At 41.4% G+C, this 25,417-nt stretch overlaps 1 protein-coding gene across 3 annotated transcripts in view; it reads left to right on the forward strand.

Moving 5' to 3' along the window:
- LOC124802849 (sodium-coupled monocarboxylate transporter 1-like) overlaps positions 1–25,417 on the forward strand; it is a 235,068-nt gene that overhangs the window by 205,374 nt on the left and 4,277 nt on the right. For all 3 annotated transcript variants that reach the window (XM_047263870.1, XM_047263872.1, XM_047263871.1), the window contains one exon: positions 5,508–5,706. In XM_047263870.1, the coding sequence (XP_047119826.1) occupies positions 5,508–5,706 (199 nt within the window). The remainder of the gene's footprint in view (positions 1–5,507; positions 5,707–25,417) is intronic.

Consider the following 25,417-nt stretch of genomic DNA (forward strand, 5'->3'; position numbering starts at 1 on the left):
GTGAAAACTAAACCAGGAATGGCTGAGAAGACGAAACCTTACTGTGTTTTGAATGACAATGAAAACAAGGCTGGTGTGGACCACAGGGACTATCGAATTGGGTATCAGGGATACTACCCTTTCGGGAGGATGCAAATAACTTTTTGGGAGAAAGTAGTTTTTATATTTTGGTGATAGCGATTGTAAAATCGTACGTTTCATGTAAAACATCGAGGACTACTAGCAGTATCTTGTAGAAGTAGTTACTGACTTGGCAGAGGCTTTCGTGAACAAAGGAAACCGGACTGAATCAACTTCCAATCAAAATAGTTCAATTGTAAACGGACTCAGTAGAAAACGTTTCCCTAAATTCATTCCAGCTGCAGAAATGTCCAACTCAGAGAAGACGCAAAGGTTGTGCAGAACGAAAGAAGGCAAGATCTGGGAAAGTGGAAAAGAAAGATACTATTGTGATACTATTGTATTATTGTACTGTGTACTAAGGTACTATTGTGAAAAGTGTGACGTAGGTCTTTACTTTCCGAAATGATTGGAGAATTTCATACTAAGGCAAATTAATCTCAGTAATTTTCTGTAAGAAAGCACATATTTATAAGATTTTAATTTTAGTGCAAATAAGCTTCCTATGTTCCATTTCGTCTGTTTCTGATACTGTTACAGAAGCATAAACCAGGATTATATCTAGAAAATTTCCTTCCATTATTGTCTTAAGTTTAATTATTCTGTCAGTTACATTTTGCTTCGTTCGCCAATTCTTTAGTTACTATTATTGGGATATCATTGCTTCCTTTGTCTCTTCCTGACGACCACATCTTATACCCCTTTCCTAGCATTTTATTACCAGTCGCTTTCTTTCTTCCCTCGCTTAGTTCCACTATCAGCATGTTCCATTCTGTCATTATCCACGCTATTTCCTGGATTCTTGCATCCTTTTCGAAGGACACAACATTAACAGTCTCAATTCTTTTGTATTTCTTCAAGCGACTGTGTCTTCACTAGGACCTTGTTGGCCATCGCAACTGCCAGATCTGCTCAAAGACGCTGTGATATTCGATATTGGTTCTAATCTGAGGCTCGTTTCATTGTTGAAAGCAAATGGGTTATCCACTAAAAGCTTGCTGAGCCTATTGTAGCTTCACCAGAGTCCCTTTGTCCATCACTTTTCTGCGTTCCTATGGGAACATCACAGGTACTTTATCGGTCTCGAGGCACACACAGTTCCCACAGTGCCTCGCACCTACAGCCAATCTGCTAGTTAATACGAGGCTAAGTCAATAACTATCCTCAAAGTAGTTATAAAATTTTATTGTAATCAAATAGAAAACTTACAAGAACATCATTTTTCGACCTAGTCCCCTTGCGTTCCAACGCACTTGGTCCATCGTTTCCTCTTTCAAATGCAACAAACTGACTTAAATACTGTTCACTAGAACCTGCCACAGGAAATTCAGAAAAAGTGTGAGAAGCATCGTACCAGTCAGTTGATCGACACGCTAGCTGCCCTCTATACTTCTTGTGTTTCTCTGTCTTTCAGTTAGCACTTGATTTTTGTCTGTCTTTTTTCCTTGTACGTACCTTTTCTGGCTTTTTTCAGGGTCCCTACCTACAGTGTATGGTCTCCATCGTGATTAACACATCTTCTAATTTCTTGAATTATTTTTAAATTATTTTGTTATGGATTTCTGCTCTTAAGTTCAGCTGTATCTGGTAAACTTGTGGCTGTTTTCTTATACCATCCATTAACATTATCAATTTATTTCTCAGACATACCTCTAGTAACAGGTCACCTTCCACACGTCTGTGATATTCTCTGTAGCTTCCTATGTTCCATTTCGTCTGTTTCTGATACTGTTACAGAAGCATAAACCAGGATTATATCTAGAAAATTTCCTTCCATTATTGTCTTAAGTTTAATTATTCTGTCAGTTACATTTTGCTTCGTTCGCCAATTCTTTAGTTACTATTATTGGGATATCATTGCTTCCTTTGTCTCTTCCTGACGACCACATCTTATACCCCTTTCCTAGCATGTTACTACCAGTCGCTTTCTTTCTTCCCTCGCTTAGTTCCACTATCAGCATGTTCCATTCTGTCATTATCCACGCTATTTCCTGGATTCTTGCATCCTTTTCGAAGGACACAACATTAACAGTCTCAATTCTTTTGTATTTCTTCAAGCGACTGTGTCTTCACTAGGACCTTGTTGGCCATCACAACTGCCAGATCTGCTCAAAGACGCTGTGATATTCGATATTGGTTCTAATCTGAGGCTCGTTTCATTGTTGAAAGTAAATGGGTTATCCACTAAAAGCTTGCTGAGCCTATTGTAGCTTCACCAGAGTCCCTTTGTCCATCACTTTTCTGCGTTCCTATGGGAACATCACAGGTACTTTATCGGTCTCGAGGCACACACAGTTCCCACAGTGCCTCGCACCTACAGCCAATCTGCTAGTTAATACGAGGCTAAGTCAATAACTATCCTCAAAGTAGTTATAAAATTTTATTGTAATCAAATAGAAAACTTACAAGAACATCATTTTTCGACCTAGTCCCATTGCGTTCCAACGCACTTGGTCCATCGTTGTACAAGCTTCCTGATGCCCTCATAAAAGAAGTTTCTCGGTTGAGCTGCGAGCCAGGAATGCCCCGCTTCTTTCATTGCTTCGTCCAAGGCAAATGGACGACTCTTTAATGCCTGAGTGGACCAAACAAGTGATACTCAGAAGGGAGAAAATCTGGACTACATGGAGGATGATCCAGTACTTCAGATTCGAATTTCTGGAGCGTTTCAGCAGTGTGGGCAGCAGTATGCGGACGGGCATTGTCGTGCAACAACACACCACCTTTTGACAGCAATCCTCGGCGTTTGCTTCGATTTTCAGGCTTTAGCCTGGCAGTAAGCATCTCACTGTAACGTACACTGTTTATTGTTGTGCCCCACTCCTCATAATGTTCCAGTACTGGAACTTCGTGTCCCAAAAAACAGTAAGCATCAGTTTTCTTGCGGACGGTTGGGTCTTGAACTTTTTCTTGCATGGCGAATTTGGATGTTTCCATACCATACTCTGCCGTTTACTCTCCGGCTCGTAATGATGGATCCATGTTTCGTCACCAGCAATGATCCTGTCTAAGAAGTTGTCCCCTTCGTTACCATAGCGATCCTTCTTTTTTTTTTATACAGTTGTCCAAGGGCGTTTGTTTATGCAACTATGTGAGTTGTTTTGGGACCCATCTTGACAAACTTTATGAAACCTATGTCTGTTGTGGATGATTTCGTAGGCAGAACCATGACTAATTTGCAGACGATGTTCCAGCCACCCACCCACCCACACACACACACACACACACACACACACACACACACACACACACACAAACGGTCGTCCGGCTCCTTCATCGTGCGTAACACTTGTACGACCATTTCGGAATTTTTCAACCCATTCGTAGCCACTCCGTTGTGGCAAAACAGTATTCCCGTACTGTACTTCTTTGGTGCAAATAGAGAGCGGAGCAGCCATCATTAACAGCACGGCAGCGATAACGAAACTAACCTAGCAGCTTGAAAATTGCTAGGACATAACAACATAAACAAAGAATGCGTCATCAACGTAAAACGACAGTACTACCAAAATAAACAAAAATGTAACTAAACTGGGGATAATAATTGACTTACCCTCAAAACTTTAAATGCGAACATTTTAGGTTATGCTTTACCGTGACTGTTATTGACATTAAATGAAACAACTAGTTTACTTTTGCCAGTCACCGTTTTATTTATTTCCACGACGCGTTTCAAAGGTTTAAAACTCCATCATCGGGTGGCTTTACATTAGTTAGTATGACATTTGTGTGTGTATTGTGTTACGATTTTTTGGAGGCACTTGTGGCACTGTCTAGTTGAGAAACAAGACACTTTTTCAGAACATGGTTTTGGGTTTCTTCTGACAAAAAATTAAACTGATATCTAACGGTAAATATAAAATAAGTAAAATAGAGTACCTCCAGTGGTCACAGGTTCCTTTCGCCGTCGTAACACATCACATGTATACTGTCATATTTGTAAACAAATATGGCGTCTGGAATTTGCTGGGTGCAAGGTTCGTATAGCAGAAGAGAAGACATAATCGCAAAGTGCAAAGAATATACATCGTAACAACATTATTACAGAATAATTATTTAAAGGATTTGGAGGTGTTTGTTTTGAGGTGTCGAATACATGTGTGTGTGTGTGTGTGTGTGTGTGTGTGTGTGTGTGTGTGTGTGTACTTCAGGTGGCATATAAATCCGATTTTTGACAAGTTATAACAGCTTAAACTTCATACTCGTTTATACAATCAGGTGAAATCGTAAAATAGCTTAAACTTCATACTTGTTAATACCAATCAAGTGAAATGTTACAGACTTTAAGTACCATAATCATATTGGCTACCAACTACTGCTTCCCAATACATTTATTCTTTAATGAAATTTTTCACTAAAAATATATCACTTTCTCAAACCAACAGCTCAATTCATGGAATCAATACTAGAAATAAGAATAATCATCACAAAGATTTAAAGTCACTTAGTCTTGTACAAAGAGGTGTGCATTATTCAGGATCACACATTTTCAATAAATTGCCAGCGGCCATAAAAGGCTTAACAACCAATGAAATTCAGTTTAAGAGAAGCCGAAAGGATTTATTGGTGGCCAACTCCTTCTACTCCATTGATCAATTTGTCAGTAGAACCAGCTGATATATATATATATATATATATATATATATATATATATATGTACAATGTAACTTCTGCACAATTTCAGTGCAGTAACGTGTTCATTGTAAATAAGCGAGTGTGTGTGTGTGTGTGTGTGTGTGTGTGTGTGTGTTTGTTTGTGTAAGTGCAATCTAACTTCTGCATCATTTTAGTGCAGTAATGTTTTCATTGTAAATAAGTATTATAGTAGTTGTATTACAAGTTTATTACATTATAAATAAATAAATAAAACTATTTATTTTAAATTCAGTGCATTAGTATTTGTAAAATGATCCTTTCATATAGTGTTCATTAAAAAATGACGATCATTCCACTTGGGACCTGTGGAATGGTACATTAGCTTATTTGTTTGTGTTGCAAATATTTGTCATGTGTTCTTGTTTTTCTGACATGTTCTACATCCAGGAGGACCTCCTCACTACGGATCAATTGGAATGAAAGTAAATTTAATCTAATCTAAAGTAAAATTATACATAATAAGTATATTAAGTACTAAAAATCAAATTTTCGTTGCCTCTGAAAGCTGTTAGATATGCAACTTGTATCTGGAGTGAGGTGACCAAGTGATTGTATCGGCCAATTAGTAATGTCGATTGCTCGCAGTTGGGGGGAAGAGGCAGGGTCCTGACTGTGACACCCCCGACCTCCTCCTGGTTCCGCATCTGACGTTCCCAGCCACCTCACCCCCTCACGCCCTGATCCTGCTGCTTGGCTGCACAGTCACGGAGTCTGGTGCCTCGTGCCCACAGCTGGGTGTGGCCGGTGTTCGCTGTGTCGCACGTGTGGTACACGGCGCTCGGCTGGCTGCTGGCGCTCGCCGTGTCTCTGGCGGTGAGCGCCGCCAGCGGGGGCTGGGGCAGCAGCCGCGCCCACTGGCCACAGCCGCGCCTCCTCAGCCCGCTGGTGCGTCGCTGGCTGCCAGCAGGACCACCGCACCGCGACTACAAGGTGAGCGCAGAACGCCCCTCTAACCTCGCCCGTTACTACGGTCCGGAACCTACTAAAGATTTTGTGTGCTGCTAACAAGTAGCAGTGCGGCTTTCCATTCCCTGCATTACCGTGGAGAGCACTTTAAGCCCGGTGCATACTGGAGCCAATGGAAGCAAACACATGCGAAAGAGCCTCCATAGACAATTCGCCAGCTTTCACTGCCATTCACTTCCAACTGTGAACAAGCGTTTACACTGAAAAGAATGGAAGAGAACCGAAAGAACGAGCATAGCCTATGAACGCTGTGTTACTGTTCTTTTGGTGCTAATGAAACGTCTCCTTAGAAAAATTTATGAATGACTGTGCTGATTAAACCTCTTACATTATTTGCTTTTCAAGCAGCTGAGCAAAACTGAACGCACTCAGACATTACTCTATTTACTTATTCTGATCAACACTAAACTGACACACAATATTTTTAGCACAACGCAATCTGACTTTTAATAATCCCTACAAAAGAATGGCTCTGACTAACAATAACCTAAACCATTCATGAATCACTTACCTCACAAAAATCTTCGTTACTCAAACTACTGCAATACAGCGAGCGCCACTACTGTCAGCTAAATAAACGGTTCTAACTACTGAAGGCACTAACTACTGATAGGCACAGTTAGCAAATGAAAGATTTTGATGAAGAACAAACCATGTATTTACCTTAATAGTGTTCAAAAGGCATAATAGATACATAAGTTCATAACATCCAGTCTTACAAATTTACTGTCTCTGATGGACACACGTCCAGATCATCCGCTCTCAAAACTCCGCCATCTCTCTCCCCACATTCACCACTGCTGACGGCTCACCTCCAACTGCGCAACGCTACGCGCTGTTAACATCCAACTGCCCAACACTACAATAGCGAATATTACAACAATGCTAACCAGCCACATACTGCACACAGCACAGCCAGTGATTTTCATACAAAGCGCTACGTGGCGTTACGAATATAAAAATCTAAACAGCCTACTTACACTAATAATCAGCACATATGATACAACAACATTAGGGTATTGACAAATATGTAGTAAACCTCTGTGGAACGGAGAGATACTTAAAAAGCATCGAAATCGTTCATATATACATATGGTAAATTTTTTGTACGAGGGTGAGTCAAATGAAAATCTTAAATTTGCAATAACAAATCGATATTTCATGCCGTTTTCCTATAAGTTGGTAAGAGTGCTACAAACAGCGTGCAGAATGGCCTGTAGGTAGCAGCATAGTGCAGATGCACACATACAATCGCAGTACCAGTATAAAGATGGACGCCCCACTTCCGACTTGCACCAGGGAATAACAGCGTTCTGTTATTCAGTTTTTGCGTAATGAAGGTGTGAAACCAATTGAAATTCATCGACGAATGAAGGTTCAGTACGGTGATGCATGTTTGTCACAGCAGCAAGTCTACGAATGGAGTAGGAAATTCGCAAATGGTGTGACTTCAGTAGAAGATGCTCCTCGTCCAGGTCAGGCACAACGAGTCGTGACTCCACAGAACATTGCAGCAGTTGAAGCAATAGAGAAGGAAAACCGACGAGTGACACTGAATGACATTGCAGCATGATTACAGATTAGTCGTGGGTCAGCACACCACACTGTGCATGACGTGCTCCAGTTCCACAAAGTGTCTGCAAGATGGGTGTCCCGGCAGCTGACTCCTGAAATGTGAGAGCGACGTGTTGATGCTTGTGAAGAACTTCTTCGGTGCTTTGAACGAGAAGGTGATGGCTTCCTTGCAAGAATCGTTACTGGGGACGAAACCTGGGTTCACTTCCACCAACCGGAAACGAAGAGAGCGAGCAAGGAATGGCGCCATCCCTCATCACCAAAACCAAAGAAGTTTCGAACAGAACCATCAGCAGGGTAGGTTATGCTGACTCTCTTTTGGGGCGAAAAAGGCGTCATTTTGGAGCATTACATGTCTAGAGGGACCACTGTCACCAGTGCATCATACACAAATTTCCTAAAAAATCATCTGCAGCCTGCAAACAAACCAAAGCGACGTGGATTGATGTGAGCAGGTGTCCTTTTGCAACATGACAATGCAAGGCCCCACACTGCCCGTACAACAGTTGCAACAATCAGAGACCTGCATTTTGAGTGTCTTCCTCATCCACCATACTCACCAGACCTTGCCCCAAGTGATTTCTATATGTCTGGACCACTCAAAGACGCACTGGGAGGAAAAAAATGGTTCTGAGCATCATGGGACTTAACTTCTAAGGTCATCAGTCCCCTAGAACTTAGAACTACTTAAACCTAACTAACCTAAGTACATCATACACATCCTTGCCCGAAGCAGGATTCGAACCTGCGACCGTAGCGATCGCGCGGTTCCAGACTGTAGCGCCTAGAACCGTTCGGACACCCGGGCCGGCAATGGGAGGAAAGAAGTTCCGTTCCGATGAAGAGGTACGCCACACGGTGCACGAGTGGTTGAGTGGACTACCAAAAGAATTTTTTTCTAAAGGAATTTATGAACTTTGTAAGCGCTGGAGGACTTGCAATGAGCGTGGGGGAGATTATGTTCAAGAGTGATACAGCTTTGTACCACTTCTGCACAGTAAATAATATTTAAAAAAATATTTAAGGTTTTCATTTGACTCACCATCGTACTTTCTTCGGTACAGACTTTTTGCTGTTACATTTTTATTTAATTTCTGTCTTTTTCTTGTCAGATTTTCAGCTTGGTTCTACAGGTATTTTTCTTTTCGAATGTTATTTGTTTTGTGAAGTGAAAAAGCCTTCTTATGTTTATGCTAGCTGAGTACCCAGTGCTGTCTGGCTATATGTTTATTTCAATCTTCTATTAATCCATCACTTCCTCCCCCTGTCTCTGTCCCTCTCTTCCTCTCTCATCTCTACCCATCTCCTCCTGCCCCCTCTCTATCCATCTCCTCTTCCCCCTTCTCATTGTACACCACCTACACCCACCTCTCTCTGTCCATCTCCTTCTCCCCCTGTCTGTATCCATCTCTATCTATCCCCCTCTCTGTCTATCAATCTCCTCCTCCCACTCCTCATTGTCCACCACTTCCACCCACCTCTCACTGATGTGTCCATTCCATGTAGGATGGTTGTGGCTACAGTATGTGCAACATAAAGACTAATTTCACACATGTTCTCTGCTGTATTGGATGAAGGATCATAAACTGAAATTAAAATGCGTTTGATTTCAGATTTTTCTATGAATGACTTCCAAAACTTTGATACAAACTGATCCATTGTCTGACAGAATGACTCTAGGTTTTTCTACATTTTTTAAGTAATCTTTTTCAATTTCAGCAATAATCTCCATATTTCTAGCTTTTCTGACAGGATGTAATTTTATATATTTCGAGACAACATCTACCAAAGCAAAAATATAACAATAACCGTTTTTACTTTCTGGTAAACTTCCATAAAAATCCACAGCAACTGAATACATAGGTTTCTCCAGTACTATATTTTGCATCACACCTTGACAAGTTCTGTTACATACCTTCAGTCTCCGACACTTGTCACAAGTAGACAGTTCTTTCCTAACATTTTTAGCCATCTTACAGAAATAAATACTTTCTTGTAGATCTTGTATAAATTTTTGAATAGCGCAGTTTGCATAAGTCTCATGTTTATACTTAGTCAAGTTCCCAGCTACCTCTTCTGCCCAACAGTAACTTCCAGTCATCAGAGTCCCCATCTGTTCTCCTGCAAAGTGTTTATATACTTTGTAATATCTGTCCAATTTTTCATAATGTCTTTTGCCTAAGCAGTTCATTACTAACCTACAGCTTGAACCATTGTTTTGGTTCCTCATAATTTTGTTACACAATTCCCTAATAATTTTGTAATTATGTATAACATTCATATATCTGATTTTTAACTCTTTTTCACTCATTTTGATCAAAATTTTCATTACTCCCATCCAGTGTCATCCTTGACAAAGCAGCTGCAACAACATTTTCTGAACATTTAGAATATTTAATTTCATAATCATACTGTTACAAATACATTCCTCAACTGGCAAGTCTATTCTGATATAGTGTACATTTCTGTAGGTAGCTTAATGCATTGGGGTCTCAATATACAAATATTTTATGTGCCAACAAATAGGATCTGAATTTAGTAAATGTGCAGTAAACAGCTATAATTATTTTTCTGTAACTGTGTAAGATTTCTAATGTTATAACAGCATTACACTTGTAAAAGGAATTGTGTAATGTATGAGTTCTCATTAATTTTTTTTCCTGAAATAGTTCTGCTCCCAAACTTTTGTCCCTGCTATCTGTGTGTAAACAAAATGGTAGGCTGGAAGCTGGTTTGTGTAACAAATTTTCATGATTCAGTTCTTTCTTAATATTTCCAAATGCCTCCTGACATTTTTGGGTTCAAACCCAAGAAATGTTCTTTTTAAGTAAATTGCTTAAACAGGATACATTTAAGCTTTTTCCACTCAAATTTTCGATAAAATCCACAGAAACCATAAAATGGTTTCAATTGTTTTCTGCTACATGGTGCTGGGAAATCTGAAGTTGCTTTAATTATATCTGGATGTTCTGAGTTTCCTTCCCTAGTTATTACATGATCAAAGAATTTTAATTCAGGTTCAGCAAATTCACATTTTTCGAGTTTCAGAGTCATTCTTCCTTGCCTAAGTTTTTCACATACCTGCTTCTATAATTTAAAATAACCTTCCAAACTTTGTCCAGTTACCAAAACGTCATCTACATAAACAATAAGTTTCCCTACCCAATCTGGACCAAGTACAGAATCTAATGCTCTTATAAATTCAGCTACACATTAGTTCAAATTAATAGGTACTACACCGATTGGTAGCGTCTACCATTCTAAAGCAAGCCAGTATTTTTAAGAGATTCAGGATCTAAAGGTACCTGATGAAATCCAGAAGTTAAATCCCAGCTAGACATAATCTGAATATTTTTAAATTTATGTGAAAGTTCATCATTGTTTTCAGAGTGATCTGGTCCTCAGTACAATACTGGTTGAGATGCCTAGAAACCAGTACCAATCTGACTCCTTCAACTCCTTTTGAAACAACGACTAATGGGTTGTTGTATGGGGTAACACTTGTCTCAGTGATGTCTTAAGCAACTCTTTGTCAACTGGAACTCTCTTAGCTATGGGTACACAATATGGCTTTATGAAAAATAACTGGGGTGGTTTTAGTTGTAAAGTACTTTGATATCCTCTCACTCTGCCTGGAATATTACAAAACGCATCGCTATACTCCCATACTTCCACAACAAAGGTTCTAATGCATGTTTCTGGTTATCAGTTAACCCTTTTTCATCTGAAAGCTTAGTGTCTGCGAGTCCTTTAAATTCTCCTTCATCTGTGTCTAATTCTGGCGTATCTTTATCTACAAATCCACTGTCTTTTAACAGTTGTATACGATTCATTTTCATAAGTTACAGTTGACTTTATAAAATTAGTACACATAAAATCTCCATCAGGTACATTGATAATCAATACAATAATCTGCATTCACACCAGCTATCCTTGACATGTCGAGAATAAGATCCTCACTGAGAACTTGAATTATTAAGCATCCATGTGTGAAAGTTACTTCCTCGATTGTGAAAGTTATTAAACCCTAGCTTTAACCACTTTACTAGGTTTCTCTGTTGCACCTTTAATCTATACTTCAATTAAAGGTACTTATACATGTAATTTAATATGTTTTAATTTTTATTTAAGGATCCAGGCACTGCTGATGTTTGGCTACCTTCCCATGATCCTAACTTTAAGGAATGGACAACAAACAATACTTTGATGAGTCTTAACATCTTAATATAACATGTCATCTTCTATCCCTTCAAAACTAAAGCCTCCAAATCACTTACCATTTTGACTAACTTGGCACACTTCCATTAAATTAATACAGACATTATCAGTGTCACTGAGAATTTCATCAATTCGAGTACACATACTTGTTTCATATAGAACAGCACTTATCTTTAAGTTGTCTTATGATAACATATTTAATTGTATGCCACTAGTCAGAAATAAAGTTGAACACAGATTTTTATTCATCTTTCTAAGTCTTTCATCTTTCTCAATAGCATCACTATTTAACCATACATTATATAAGACAGATTCACTTTCATTCATATTATTAACGAGCCTACTTTCTATGTCATAACTGGTAACCAAATTAGCATGATCATCTATATATGACTCCTTATCATTTATTAAATCAAGAGTTTCATTATCTGTGATATTTCCATTAGTGTCCTTGGGTACCTATACAGCATCATTGATACTACTACACATTTCTTCACCAATAGCTTACCCCAATTCTTCTTTAAAACAAACAAAATACTATTATTCTTCATTACTATACTCACCATCACTTACTTTCAGTTCATTATATTTACTGTCGTCAATATTACCACAAAAATCATCAATATCACAGCATGTATTACCAACATCATTCCCTACTGCATTACTGTTTAAATACTCAGTTTCACTTAATTTGTTGTCAATTAATGCAGTATTCACTTTTTTCTTACCTCATTCTTCCACTAGGTTCTGAATTCCAAAAGTATCACAAAAATCAGTTACTTCAATATTTGACAAATAACAAGTCACTACCATATGATAGAATTCTGATAAACTAATTTCTTCTGTACCCACTTTCCCGGTTTCTCTGTGGTGACCTACCTTACTCACATGTTTAGCCTTACCTGGTTAACATAGTTCTTTCTCAAGAGATATGATGTTAACAAGACACACACATCTTTAAAATAGCTACTGACCACTTCACTAGAGCATTTTTCTTGTGTGTCAGTATTAATGTCATTTATGGTCCATTTGTTATTTGTTACATAAGTCCCTAACTTGCAGCATGGCAGTGGGGCCAATGTTAGTTTTCTGTTTTGTGAATTAATACCCCATCCTGTTTCGTTGCATTGTTGTTATTGTTTCTATTCCAATTTCTGTTCCAACTATTACCATGTTGCTCTCCAGAATGAAAATTATTGCCATCTGCTCTATTATGTTCCTTCTGCTGATAATTGTTAACATTGTGGTTATTATGTTCCCTCCTGTTGTGACTATTACTGTGCCAATTTTGAACACTGCCTCTTTCGAAATTTGTGTGCTTGTTATGGTTGCTTTTCCCTGTTTTTTTTTTTTCAAATTTGCCCACATATTTCAAATATCAGTCTATCATGTTGTTTGGCCCATAGACTAGGTCCCACTGCACCTCAGCTGGTAACTTCCTTTTTAAGGCATCTATTTTGCTGATTTCATCAAAAGATTTGCTCAAATGAGATAATTTTGTAAGCTGATTTTTGCAAAACTGTTTCATGCTAAAATTTCCATCTCTGTAATTTGGTCCATTGAAAAATTCACTTTTTATTCTAGTTTGTTCAGTCTCTGATCAAAACCTAAATATAAATCCTTTTCAAAATATGTGTAGGTTGTATCATCATTAGTACACTGGATAGTGCAACTTAATGCTTCACTTTTTAGAAATTTCTTAACAAACTTAATTTTCATAATATGAGTCATATTGGACACAAAATTATCTCTGCAAAGCTGCAGAATATCTACAAGATGTAAACTACCTTCACCTGAAAAGTTTTTCACTGAAATGTTGCAAAACATGGTACCAACATTGTTGACAAGATTTCTATTAACCACATCACTGGACAATTTTTCACCTTTTTTGTGCAGAACGAGAACCACTTCTTTCTAGGGTGCTGGTTTTGTTCTTACTTAATATTACATTGTCTGTGACTGTATTCTCTATTCTCTTCAGCTGTTTGACAAAACTACTTTCAATAAGTGCCAGTTTAATATGAACATTAGTTACCAAAGTCAATATTCGACTATTTACATTTTTGTCAACAATACTTATTTCCAAACACAATTTTTCGAAAGGAGTTTTCTTTTTCTATATCTTCAGGCACTTCGTCTTTGATATTCTTAACTTCAGTGTGCATTTAAGCTCTATTTATCTTCTACACATCAGACTCTCCTGGACCATCTAACCTATCAATTTTTTGATTCATATCATTTAGTCGAGCTCCTTTTTAATGACCAATTTCTGTGAATTGGTCCTTACTTTATTGTTTAAATTTTTTGAGCTGACAGTTTCGATTTTCTTTTGCAGTTTTGCAAATTGATCCTTATTATCTTTAAGTTGATGATAAATTTGATCGAACTGGACTTTATTATCTGCATTCATTTTTACTGACAATACCAATATGGTACTTGTGTCAATATTATTACTTGTTGTTTTAATAGTCTACATAATTCACAAGAGTCTCTTTCTTGTTTCACTGCTTCATCAATAAAGCTTTCCTGTCCTTTTATGACACTACTTAAGTCTGCCATATCTGTGTTATCCCTCACTGCTGCATATTCCCGTTCAGTAACTGTCATTGTTAATTATTACACAATAAAACACTTGACTAATAAGAGAAAGAAAACAAAAATATATTTCCGGTGCTTAATTTTGTTGTTGGAAGTCGACGTTCTTAACTGTTCACCCTACTTTTTATTTTTAATCCGTTTTTCTTCTTGATTGTGATCTCCTTTAGCTATTATTGTTGCTGTTTTACAGCTGTGGTTCATACTTGGCTCATTGGTCATATAAATTACATTCTTAATATTTTCACAAAATATACACTTTTAGTCTGCAACAAGAAAAATAGTCAAACACAGTATTCACATTTTACTTTCAGAAAATCCTGGACGAGCCCCATATTCTAACCATCACCACCCTCTTACAACCCAAAGCTGATTCATTAATTTTGAAGTAAGTTTAAATTTGGGCATCTGGCCATAGTTTCAAAACACATGGTACACAAAAATAGTGACACAATGCAGAGAGAGGTAGCAGTAGTAGAATATAAATAAAGAATTTTCATAATCCACGTCCATACAAGAGTCTGGAATGCAACTTCATGTACTGGTCTAGCAGATGCTCGACTTCATTGGTTGAGTTCCTGTTGTCAAGTAAATATATTTTTAGTCATTTAACTTCACAGTACAATTAAGTTCGAGTCTCGGTCCGGCACACAGTTTTAATCTGCCAGGAAGATTCAAATGATTGGGTGATTTATTCAAGAGAGAGAGCTTCACAAATTGAGCTAGTTAATGATGTGTTGGTTCACCATTGGCTCTTATGCAAGCAGTTATTCGGATTGGCATTGTTTGATAGAGCTGTTGGATGTCCTCTTGAAGGGCACCATTAGATCCTCAAAATCCCTTGGTGGTTCGAGGATCCTTCCCATAATCCTCCAAACGTTCAGAACTATCGAGACATAGGACTGAACAAGAAAGCATTTCGTCCGCAGTTCGTGGTCGTGCGGTAGCGTTCTCGCTTCCCGCGCCCGGGTTCCCGGGTTCGATTCCCGGCGGGATCAGGGATTTTCTCTGCCTCGTGAGGACTGGGTGTTGTGTGATGTCCTTAGGTTAGTTAGGTTTAAGTAGTTCTAAGTTCTAGGGGGCTGATGACCATAGATATTAAGTCCCATAGTGCTCAGAGTCATTTGAACCATTTTTTGAAGAAAGCATTTCACAAGCACAAAGACCAGTAGTAAACACTCTCGCCGTGTGCGGGCGAGCATTATCTTGCTGAAATGTAAATCGACGATAGATTGTATAGAAGGGCAACAAAACAGGGCGTAGAGTACTGATGGCGTACTGCTGTGCTGTGAGGGTGTCGCGGATGACAACCATAGGGTCCGGCTATGAAGGAAATGGCGCCCCAGACCAACACTCCTGGTTGTCGAGCCGTATAGTGGGCGACAGTCAGTCTGGTATCCTACCGCTGTCCTGGGGGTCCCCAGACACCTCTTCGGTCTGGAATCTCATTTTTAGTGAACTGTTTTCAGAGATGAGTACCACTTCGAGCTTTTTGTACTTGGTTACGGGTCATGTATACTCAAGATCACAATTTTCTGACTATTGTGCTATCGAGTGATGATGCAAAATTTACGAGGACTGTAGGCAAATCACTCATACATATGCAGGTGAGAATTCTTTTGCAACTACGAAAACACATTAAAAATGTTGAGTTTAGCATTAATGTATGGCACCCTGCATAATTGGAGGCTGCTCAATTGGACCTCTCATTTACCAGAAAACACTGACTGGGACATTATACAGTGAATTTTTAATGGAACATTTAAATGTTCTGCTGGAAGACATTCCACTACACTTACGTCAGAACATGTGGCTCATGCACAATGGGGCACTACATCACTTTCCTCTGCAAGCAAAAACAATTTTAAATAATCGTTTCCCAGATAATTGGATGCTACTACCTTCCACGGTCCAGTTCTCATAGCCGTACAAGAACACAGGAAACACCAACGACTCCACCATGTACATCTTCGTTGTTTTCGTTATTGCCCGGCTTTACCAGACATTAGTGAGTTAAACCGTTGTAGATCGACCAAATGCGATTCTTTGTTTTACTTCTTTATCACACTTTCTTGGGTCATTGATCGGAGACCCTAGATATACACAATCATTCACTACCTCCACATCCTTTAAGCATCCTGTAAGTTGAATTTGGTGATTAATAACGATTACTTTGGATTTTTTTCATTTTTATCTCTAGAGCGAAACTTAAACTAATAGTTTCTACTGTGGTGTGGAAACATCTAGGCCTGCTCGCTCTCTTGTTCTCAATGCATTGAACTTTTATTTTTGGGAGCTTTTAAAAGCACATAATATATTCAAGACCTATTGCGAATGTTGCCATCATTCGTCAACACATTCGAGAAGCATCGCAGCAGATACAGCAGACACCTGGAATATGGGAACCAGAAAGACAATCAGTCCATGCTGCGGAGTTCAGATGCCTGTGTTAAAGCTATTGGTCGACTTATTGAGCATTTCGTTCAGCCATCAGAAGAAAGTATTTGAAAAGAAAGAAGATCTGTAGAATACACTTGGAAATTTGAAAACAAAATGGCAGAAACGAATCTAAAATGTAACAACAAAAAAGGTTCTGTAACTATGAAAGTAAAAAGAACTTACCATATGCACAGATGATTTTTTTTTCTTCTTTTTAAGTCCTCTATCCATTCCCCAGAGGTTTCCCACGTATTAGCTAATACCTTGTATGTTAGAGGCACAATGCAGAAAGGAATATTTCGGGTTGTTTTTAACGAAGTAAGCAAAATAGGATACGAAAGTAGAGTTTATGTGTCTGAATTCGTACGTAATGTGAAATGCGTAGAGTTACTTCACATAACACTGAATTGCAGCTACAGCTGTCTTCTGCACATACGTCGACCGAAGCTTTTCGCTGGCTTCTTATTACAGTTGACAAAGAAATTTAAAATCACTGCTTTTGGTACCAACAACCAACTCAATTTGACAAAAGGCTACTATTTACACTACCGCTTTTAGTAACCGGAGACATTTACGTCAGTGATGATTTCGCACTTCAATAGCTGCTGTCTCAGATATTTAGCGATGTCACTAGTGACATGTGCGAAACACATCAAGCATTTCATTAAAATAAGTCTAAGCAGCGTAATGTCAACAAAATGAAATGTGAAATATGGTACATAGGAGCTCTCACATCGGCTACTTAATAGTTTGCTAGAAGGCAGGGTAAGTCATATTTACCATCAAAACTCTGCTACAACTGTGAGACATCAACCGTAATTATAGCTACTATGAACTAAAGCAACGACAGTCATCAGGTGCGTCCTTTGTTTTCATATTTAATTATTAAAATGCATACATATTTTTCCATATTTATTTTCCTTCGAAATTTGTGGTGTGGATCTCTTGGATACCAGAAGCACCTATGTTATATAGGTTGGTCTGAAATAGTGCGAAAAGCTTGTAAGGGTGTTGTAGGGTAGGTTGTGCTAAGAAATAATTGTTAAGAAAAAATTCGATACCTTGCGCGGTTTCCGATTTAATTATCATCGACGTTATCCAATCAGGTGGCTTCGGGCTCAAATTCAAGTACTTGCTCGCACTAAAATGTGGTAATGCACAGACATCTGTGGTTCCGTAAGTTGCTATTTGTCCAAAGGCTCATCATCAGTTAAAAAGTGCCATTGTCTCTAGTCATAAAATGAAGCTAGGTGCGCAAAAGCTTGAATTATTCGGTTTGAGGAAAGCAAATGAAGAACAAATTTGGTGATACTGTATCTAGCAGGCTGCTCGAATTTGAGTACACAGCTAACTGATTGGCTAACCACAGCGCTAAGTAACTAGGAAACGGCGCAAGTATGAATTTTTTCCTGAAATAGTATTTCCTAGCACAAACTACCGTGCAACACCTCACAAGCTTTCCGGACAGTTTTGACCACCGTTCGTGCACGGTCCAGCCACATTAATGTAACCACCGCCTATCTTCAAAGTCAATGTGCGATAACCGCTCACAGACGGGAGTTGGCGGCACTAGCAGTGGTTGTTGTTGTTGTGGTCTTCAGTCCTGAGACTGGTTTGATGCAGCTCTCCATGCTACTCTATCCTGTGCAAGCTTTTTCATCTCCCAGTACCTACTGCAACCTACATCCTTCTGAACCTGCTTAGTGTATTCATCTCTTGGTCTCCCTCTACGATTTTTACCCTCCACGCTGCACTCCAATACTAAATTGGTGATCCCTTGATGCCTCAGAACATGTCCTACCAACCGATCCCTTCTTCTGGTCAAATTGTGCCATAAACTTCTCTTCTCCCCAATCCTATTCAATACTTCCTCATTAGTTATGTGATCTACCCATCTAATCTTCAGCATTCTTCTGTAGCACCACATTTCGAAAGCTTCTATTCTCTTCTTGTCCAAACTATTTATCGTCCATGTTTCACTTCCATACATGGCTACACTCCATACAAATACTTTCAGAAAGGACTTCCTGACACTTAAATCTATACTCGATGTTAACAAATTTCTCTTCTTCAGAAACGCTTTCCTTGCCATTGCCAGTCTACATTTTATATCCTCTCTACTTCGAACATCATCAGTTATTTTGCTCCCCAAATAGCAAAACTCCTTTACTACTTTAAGTGTCTCATTTCCTAATCTAATTCCCTCAGCATCACCCGACTTAATTAGACTACATTCCATTATCCTTGTTTTGCTTTTGTTGATGTTCATCTTATATCCTCCTTTCAAGACACTGTCCATTCCATTCAACTGCTCTTCCAAGTCCTTTGCTGTCTCTGACAGAATTATAATGTCATCGGCGAACCTCAAAGTTTTTATTTCTTCTCCATGAATTTTAATACCTACTCCGAATTTTTCTTTTGTTTCCTTTACTGCTTGCTCAATATACAGATTGAACAACATCGGGGAGAGGCTACAACCCTGTCTTACTCCCTTCCCAACCACTGCTTCCCTTTCATGTCCCTCGACTCTTATAACTGCCATCTGGTTTCTGTACAAATTGTAAATAGCCTTTCGCTCCCTGTATTTTACCCCTGCCACCTTTAGAGTTTGAAAGAGAGTATTCCAGTCAACATTGTCAAAAGCTTTCTCTAAGTCTACAAATGCTAGAAACGTAGGTTTGCCTTTCCTTAATCTTTCTTCTAAGATAAGTCGTAAGGTCAGTATTGCCTCACGTGTTCCAGTGTTTCTACGGAATCCAAACATCACACACACTAGCAGTGGAGAGTATGTAAAAAGAGTCGGGAGTGGGGGAGAGGCGGACACAGGAAACAATGCATTCGCTTGTCATAATAAGAAAACGGAGCAATTTATCTGCCGTCCGAAAGGACAGGATGATGTCTTTCGGGTCAAGGGTGGAAGCATTTCCTGAACGGCTAAGTTAGTAAAAAAAAATGGTTCAAATAGCTCTGAGCACTATGGGACTTAACAGCTGTGGTCATCAGTCCCCTAGAACGTAGAACTACTTAAACCTAACTAACCTAAGGACATCACACACATCCATGCCCGAGGCAGGATTCGAACCTGCGACCGTAGCAGTCGCGCGATTCCGAACTGCGCGCCTAGAACCGCGAGACCACCGCGGCCGGCTGGCTAAGTTTGTAAACTGGCCGCGTACCGCCGTGGTAAAAGTATACCGTGCATGGCAAAATGGTGCAATCCAACTGGCACTGAGGCAACTATGGTGTACCAAGGGCCATAGATGAGAAGGGTGGATGATGACTCCGGAGATGTGTACGGGTCATTAGACATATAAGCAGCTGTTGAGCACCTGACTCCACAGATGAATCAACGGGAACCTACAGTGTCTCCTCAACGACAGTTCAGTGCACATTGCTGCGAATGGGCCTTTGCAGCAGGCGCCTGGTTCATAGGACAGATCGCCAATTACATGTACAGTGTGAAACGTCTGAAAGCAAACAGGTGCGATATGGTCTGGCGATGTTGTCATCAGGAAGGCACAGTGTATTAACGCAAGTATGCATCTCTTCTCGGGGAGCGATCCCATCCCTGCATGCAGTCTGTGTTTCCTCTACAAGATGGCATCTACCAGCAGGACAATGCAACGTGTCACATAGTTCACAGTGTACGTTCTTGGTTCGAAAAGCACCAAGATGACTTTACCGTGCTCCCCTGTCCACCAAACTTACTAAATTTAAGCTCAGTCAAGAATCTGTAGGACTCCCCCATACGACTCTTCGCGCCATGCATCCTCAACCGAAAAACCTAGCGCAGCTGGGTACGGCCCCACATCGCTCTCGGCACCGTCCATAACCTCGTTGGCTCCCTTCCTGTAAGTTTGGTAGGGGTCCGCGCAGTAAAATGTGGTTACTCAAGCTTTTGACAGATGGCCACATTAAAGCTACTGCCAGCCGCTGCAGCCGAGCGGTTCTAGGCGCTTCAGTCCGGAACCGCGCTGTTGATACGGTCGCAGGTTCGAATTCTGCCTCGGGCATGGATGTGTGGGATGCCTTTAGGTTAGTTAGGTTTAAGTAGTACTAAGTTCTAGGGGACTGATGACCTCAGATATTGAGTCCCATAGTGCTTAGAGCCATTTGAACCATTTGAGCTGTGGTAAAATTTGCTGTGCGTAGTGCGTAGTGTAAAGCACTCGACTTCCGTTTCTGGCGGTGGCGCCACTGTGGCAATCGCAGCTTTGATGTCTCCCTCTGATGGGAAAGGGGAAAGGTTGCCTGTTCGCGAGCATTTAAGGGGCGCTATGAGCTCGGCGGTTGGTCAGTCGGAATGAGTCTGGGTCAGTCTGTCAGTCTCGGCGACTCTGGTTAGTTGGTCAGCCAGGTCAGTGTGGGGAAGTTTTTGTCTGTCTGTCGTCTGGAGTGTGAGTATGTGTTAGGCCACAAGTCCAGTAATGAACTGTGATTTTACTTTCAAAACCTTTTCTTAAGAATTTACTTTATTTACTAGCGATTCATCAGGAACATGAACACATTTAATTACACTACGTGAGCTTGGAAGCAGTTGCCAATAGTAACTGACGAAACAAATTAATTTTTTTTAATAAATGGAAATTTTATTCCTAAACGTCTTTTTTTTTTCTTTTGAAACAGATTTAAAACTATAATCAGAAAGCACCCAGTAAATATCAAGTTACAATTTATTCAGAGGCAGAAATAACTTTTATATATATATATATATATATATATATATATATATATATATATATATATATATATATATATATATGTGTGTGTGTGTGTGTATATACACTCCTGGAAATTGAAATAAGAACACCGTGAATTCATTGTCCCAGGAAGGGGAAACTTTATTGACACATTCCTGGGGTCAGATACATCACATGATCACACTGACAGAACCACAGGCACATAGACACAGGCAACAGAGCATGCACAATGTCGGCACTAGTACAGTGTATATCCGCCTTTCGCAGCAATGCAGGCTGCTATTCTCCCATGGTTGACGATCGTAGAGATGCTGGATGTAGTCCTGTGGAACGGCTTGCCATGCCATTTCCACCTGGCGCCTCAGTTGGACCAGCGTTCGCGCTGGACGTGCAGACCGCGTGAGACGACGCTTCATCCAGTCCCAAACATGCTCAATGGGGGACAGATCCGGAGATCTTGCTGGCCAGGGTAGTTGACTTACACCTTCTAGAGCACGTTGGGTGGCACGTGATACATGCGGACGTGCATTGTCCTGTTGGAACAGCAAGTTCCCTTCCCGGTCTAGGAATGGTAGAACGATGGGTTCGATGACGGTTTGGATGTACCGTGCACTATTCAGTGTCCCCTCGACGATCACCAGTGGTGTACGGCCAGTGTAGGAGATCGCTCCCCACACCATGATGCCGGGTGTTGGCCCTGTGTGCCTCGGTCGTATGCAGTCCTGATTGTGGCGCTCACCTGCACGGCGCCAAACACGCATACGACCATCATTGGCACCAAGGCAGAAGCGACTCTCATCGCTGAAGACGACACGTCTCCATTCGTCCCTCCATTCACGCCTGTCGCGACACCACTGGAGGCGGGCTGCACGATGTTGGGGCGTGAGCGGAAGACGGCCTAACGGTGTGCGGGACCGTAGCCCAGCTTCATGGAGACGGTTGCGAATGGTCCTCGCCGATACCCCAGGAGCAACAGTGTCCCTAATTTGCTGGGAAGTGGCGGTGCGGTCCCCTACGGCACTGCGTAGGATCCTACGGTCTTGGCGTGCATCCGTGCGTCGCTGCGGTCCGGTCCCAGGTCGACGGGCACGTGCACCTTCCGCCGACCACTGGCGACAACATCGATGTACTGTGGAGACCTCACGCCCCACGTGTTGAGCAATTCGGCGGTACGTCCACCCGGCCTCCCGCATGCCCACTATACGCCCTCGCACATACGGTTCACGTCCACGCTGTCGCGGCACGCTACCAGTGTTAAAGACTGCGATGGAGCTCCGTATGCCACGGCAAACTGGCTGACACTGACGGCGGCGGTGCACAAATGCTGCGCAGCTAGCGCCATTCGACGGCCAACACCGCGGTTCCTGGTGTGTCCGCTGTGCCGTGCGTGTGATCATTGCTTGTACAGCCCTCTCGCAGTGTCCGGAGCAAGTATGGTGGGTCTGACACACCAGTGTCAATGTGTTCTTTTTTCCATTTCCAGGAGTGTATATATATATATATATATATATATAGTACGAGCTTTCGGACTGAGAACCTTGCTGCTCCCTTTTAACACACACATAGTCACGACTGCTCACAACAACCTCTGAAAGACTACACTGGTGCAAATCTGCAACACACCAGATTACTTTAAACTAAAAAATTTAACAACTCACAAACACATAAACTATGCACCCTGTAAGAGGAATAGAAATGGTACAAAACCCTCACATTAAAATTATTTGCCACCGAAAGCGCAACTTGTTTTTAAAAGACTTCTTACGGTTGAAGGGTGGCTACTTTATATACTAAAATGACCATTTAAATAAAAACCCATGAAATGCAGCCGGCCGGAGTGGCCAAGCGGTTCTAGGTGCTACAGTCCGGAACCGCGCGACCGCTACGGTCGCAGGTTCGAATCCTGCCTTGGGCATGGATGTGTGTGATGTTCTTAGGTTAGTTAGGTTTAAGTAGTTCTAAGTTCTAGGGGACTGATGACCACAGCAGTTAATTCCCATAGTGCTCAGAGCCATTTGAACCATTTAATGCAGTCTCACATAAAATGTACAAACATGCTCTACATTACACATATACCACCTCGCAAGATGATAGTCAAGATAAAAACATCTTTCAGAAATTCCGTCTTTACACCTTAAGCAATAAATTCGTTAACACCGAATCTGACAACCATGACAGAGGCAGCTATTAACGTACAGCAGACCGACCGACAGATAGACAGACAGACACTAACTGCCTAACAAAATGCGGACGGGAGACAGACTGACCAAGAGAGCAAGTAGAACTTAACAAGGAAATGAAACAACATATCACGAATCACTTAACTTCTAATAAACTGCGATGTCTGGCGAATACCTGCGTAGCACCCCCAAAACGCTCTCCTGCACCGGCCGCTGCCAGCCGCTTCAACGGACGCAGGAAGGTGCGAGGATCTCCTATCTCACGGCGTCGCATCTCGCAGCGGCCAGACCGATGTCGTGGTTTGACTCCTGTTGCTCTCGTGTCGACCGCGAAGCCACTACCCCTCTCTACACGGCGCGGCCCAATGGACTGGAGTGGCGACCTCACATGCGCCGACGCTCAAGACGGACCAGTCATCTTGTGTCCCAGTGCGCGACCGACCAACCGATCGATCCAACCGCCAATGACCATTGCCTGAACAAACTCGAGCAGACTGGCGGCCTAACACATACTAGCACTCCGGACGACAAACAGACACTGACTGCCTCACACTGACCCGGCTGACCAACTAACCAGAGTCGCCGAGACTGACAGAATGACCCAGACTCACTCCGACTGACCAACCGGCGAGTTTTTTTTTTTTTTTTCTTTATTGAATTTCGATTCCCTCCAAAGGGGGCGGGCTGGCAGCAGCTTAGTATGCCGCCCTTCAGCCTACAGACTTTGTTTTAAAAGGATGAAGAGAATAAATAACAAAAACAGGCGATAAAATCGGAGACTTAAATAGGAACATGGCGAAAAAAAAATCGTGGAACTTAAAACATAGAACAAAGGGATGATGATACGAATAAAATTCATATGAAGCAGACAGGTAAAATAATAGACAGACAATTAAAAAACACGGTGACAGTCTGGTTTCTGTTCGCAAAAGACATAAAATACACACCAAGCGACAGCATGGTTTCTGTTCGCAACATGGGAAAAGACGAAACAACACTGAACATCCACTGGAACACTGCACGAAAATATGACATACCACAGCCGAGAGCAGGTAGGAGAGAACTGGACAGATGATGGGAAAATAAAAAAGGGGCCAAGGTGAGGAAAAGCGAAGGGGGGGAGGGGAAAGGAGCCAATGGAGGATGAGGACCCATAAGAGGGGTGGGGGTGCTGGGCAGATGCGACAGGAAGTGGGGAAGGCAGAGGGTGGGAAAACAAAAGGACTCCAGAGGGGGGAGAAGGGAGGTAGAGAGAGGTTAGGTGGGGAGAAACACAGGGTGGAAGGGGGGAAGAGGGAGCCCATAGAAAGGAGGGGGGGTGAGGATCAGAGTTGATAGGAGGGATAAATGGAGGGAGAGCGGGTATCATCCGGGAGGGGGAGTTGATGGAAGCCACCTTGGGAAAGGACATGGAGGGTAGGGGGGACACAGCAGTGAAGGCGTGGCAGTGGAAGGGGACAGGAGAGGAGGGGAGCAATCAGGGGGTGAAGGGGATCAAGACGGCAAAACCGGCGAGCTGATCGCGCCCCTTAAATGCACGCGAACAGGCAACCTTTCACCTTTCCCACCAGAGGGAGTCACCAAAGCTGCGATTGCCACAGCGGCGCCACCGCCAGAAACGGAAGGCGAGAGCTTTACACTACGTGCTGCAGCGCGCTCTTCAAAACAGCAAATGTTACCACAGCTCACCACTAATGCTACTGGACAGTGTATATTGTACTACCAGCAACGATGAATTCTGGTCACACCATTCCATCGCTCACCCAAACCCAACTCATGTGAACAAGACAAGATATTTGACCGGAGAATTCTGTACTGTAGCGCCGAAGCTGTGAAGTCGTGAACTTCTTTTGCTGTTTCGCTAGAAGACTGATCGCGACCGCAATACGAAAGGACACTAGCGAATTCGGATCGACTAAATGCAGTTCGCTCGCACTGGCCTACCGCTTACACCAGAGAGAACTCTCG

Source organism: Schistocerca piceifrons, chromosome 6, assembly GCF_021461385.2.
Source record: "Schistocerca piceifrons isolate TAMUIC-IGC-003096 chromosome 6, iqSchPice1.1, whole genome shotgun sequence".
NCBI lineage: Eukaryota > Metazoa > Arthropoda > Insecta > Orthoptera > Acrididae > Schistocerca > Schistocerca piceifrons.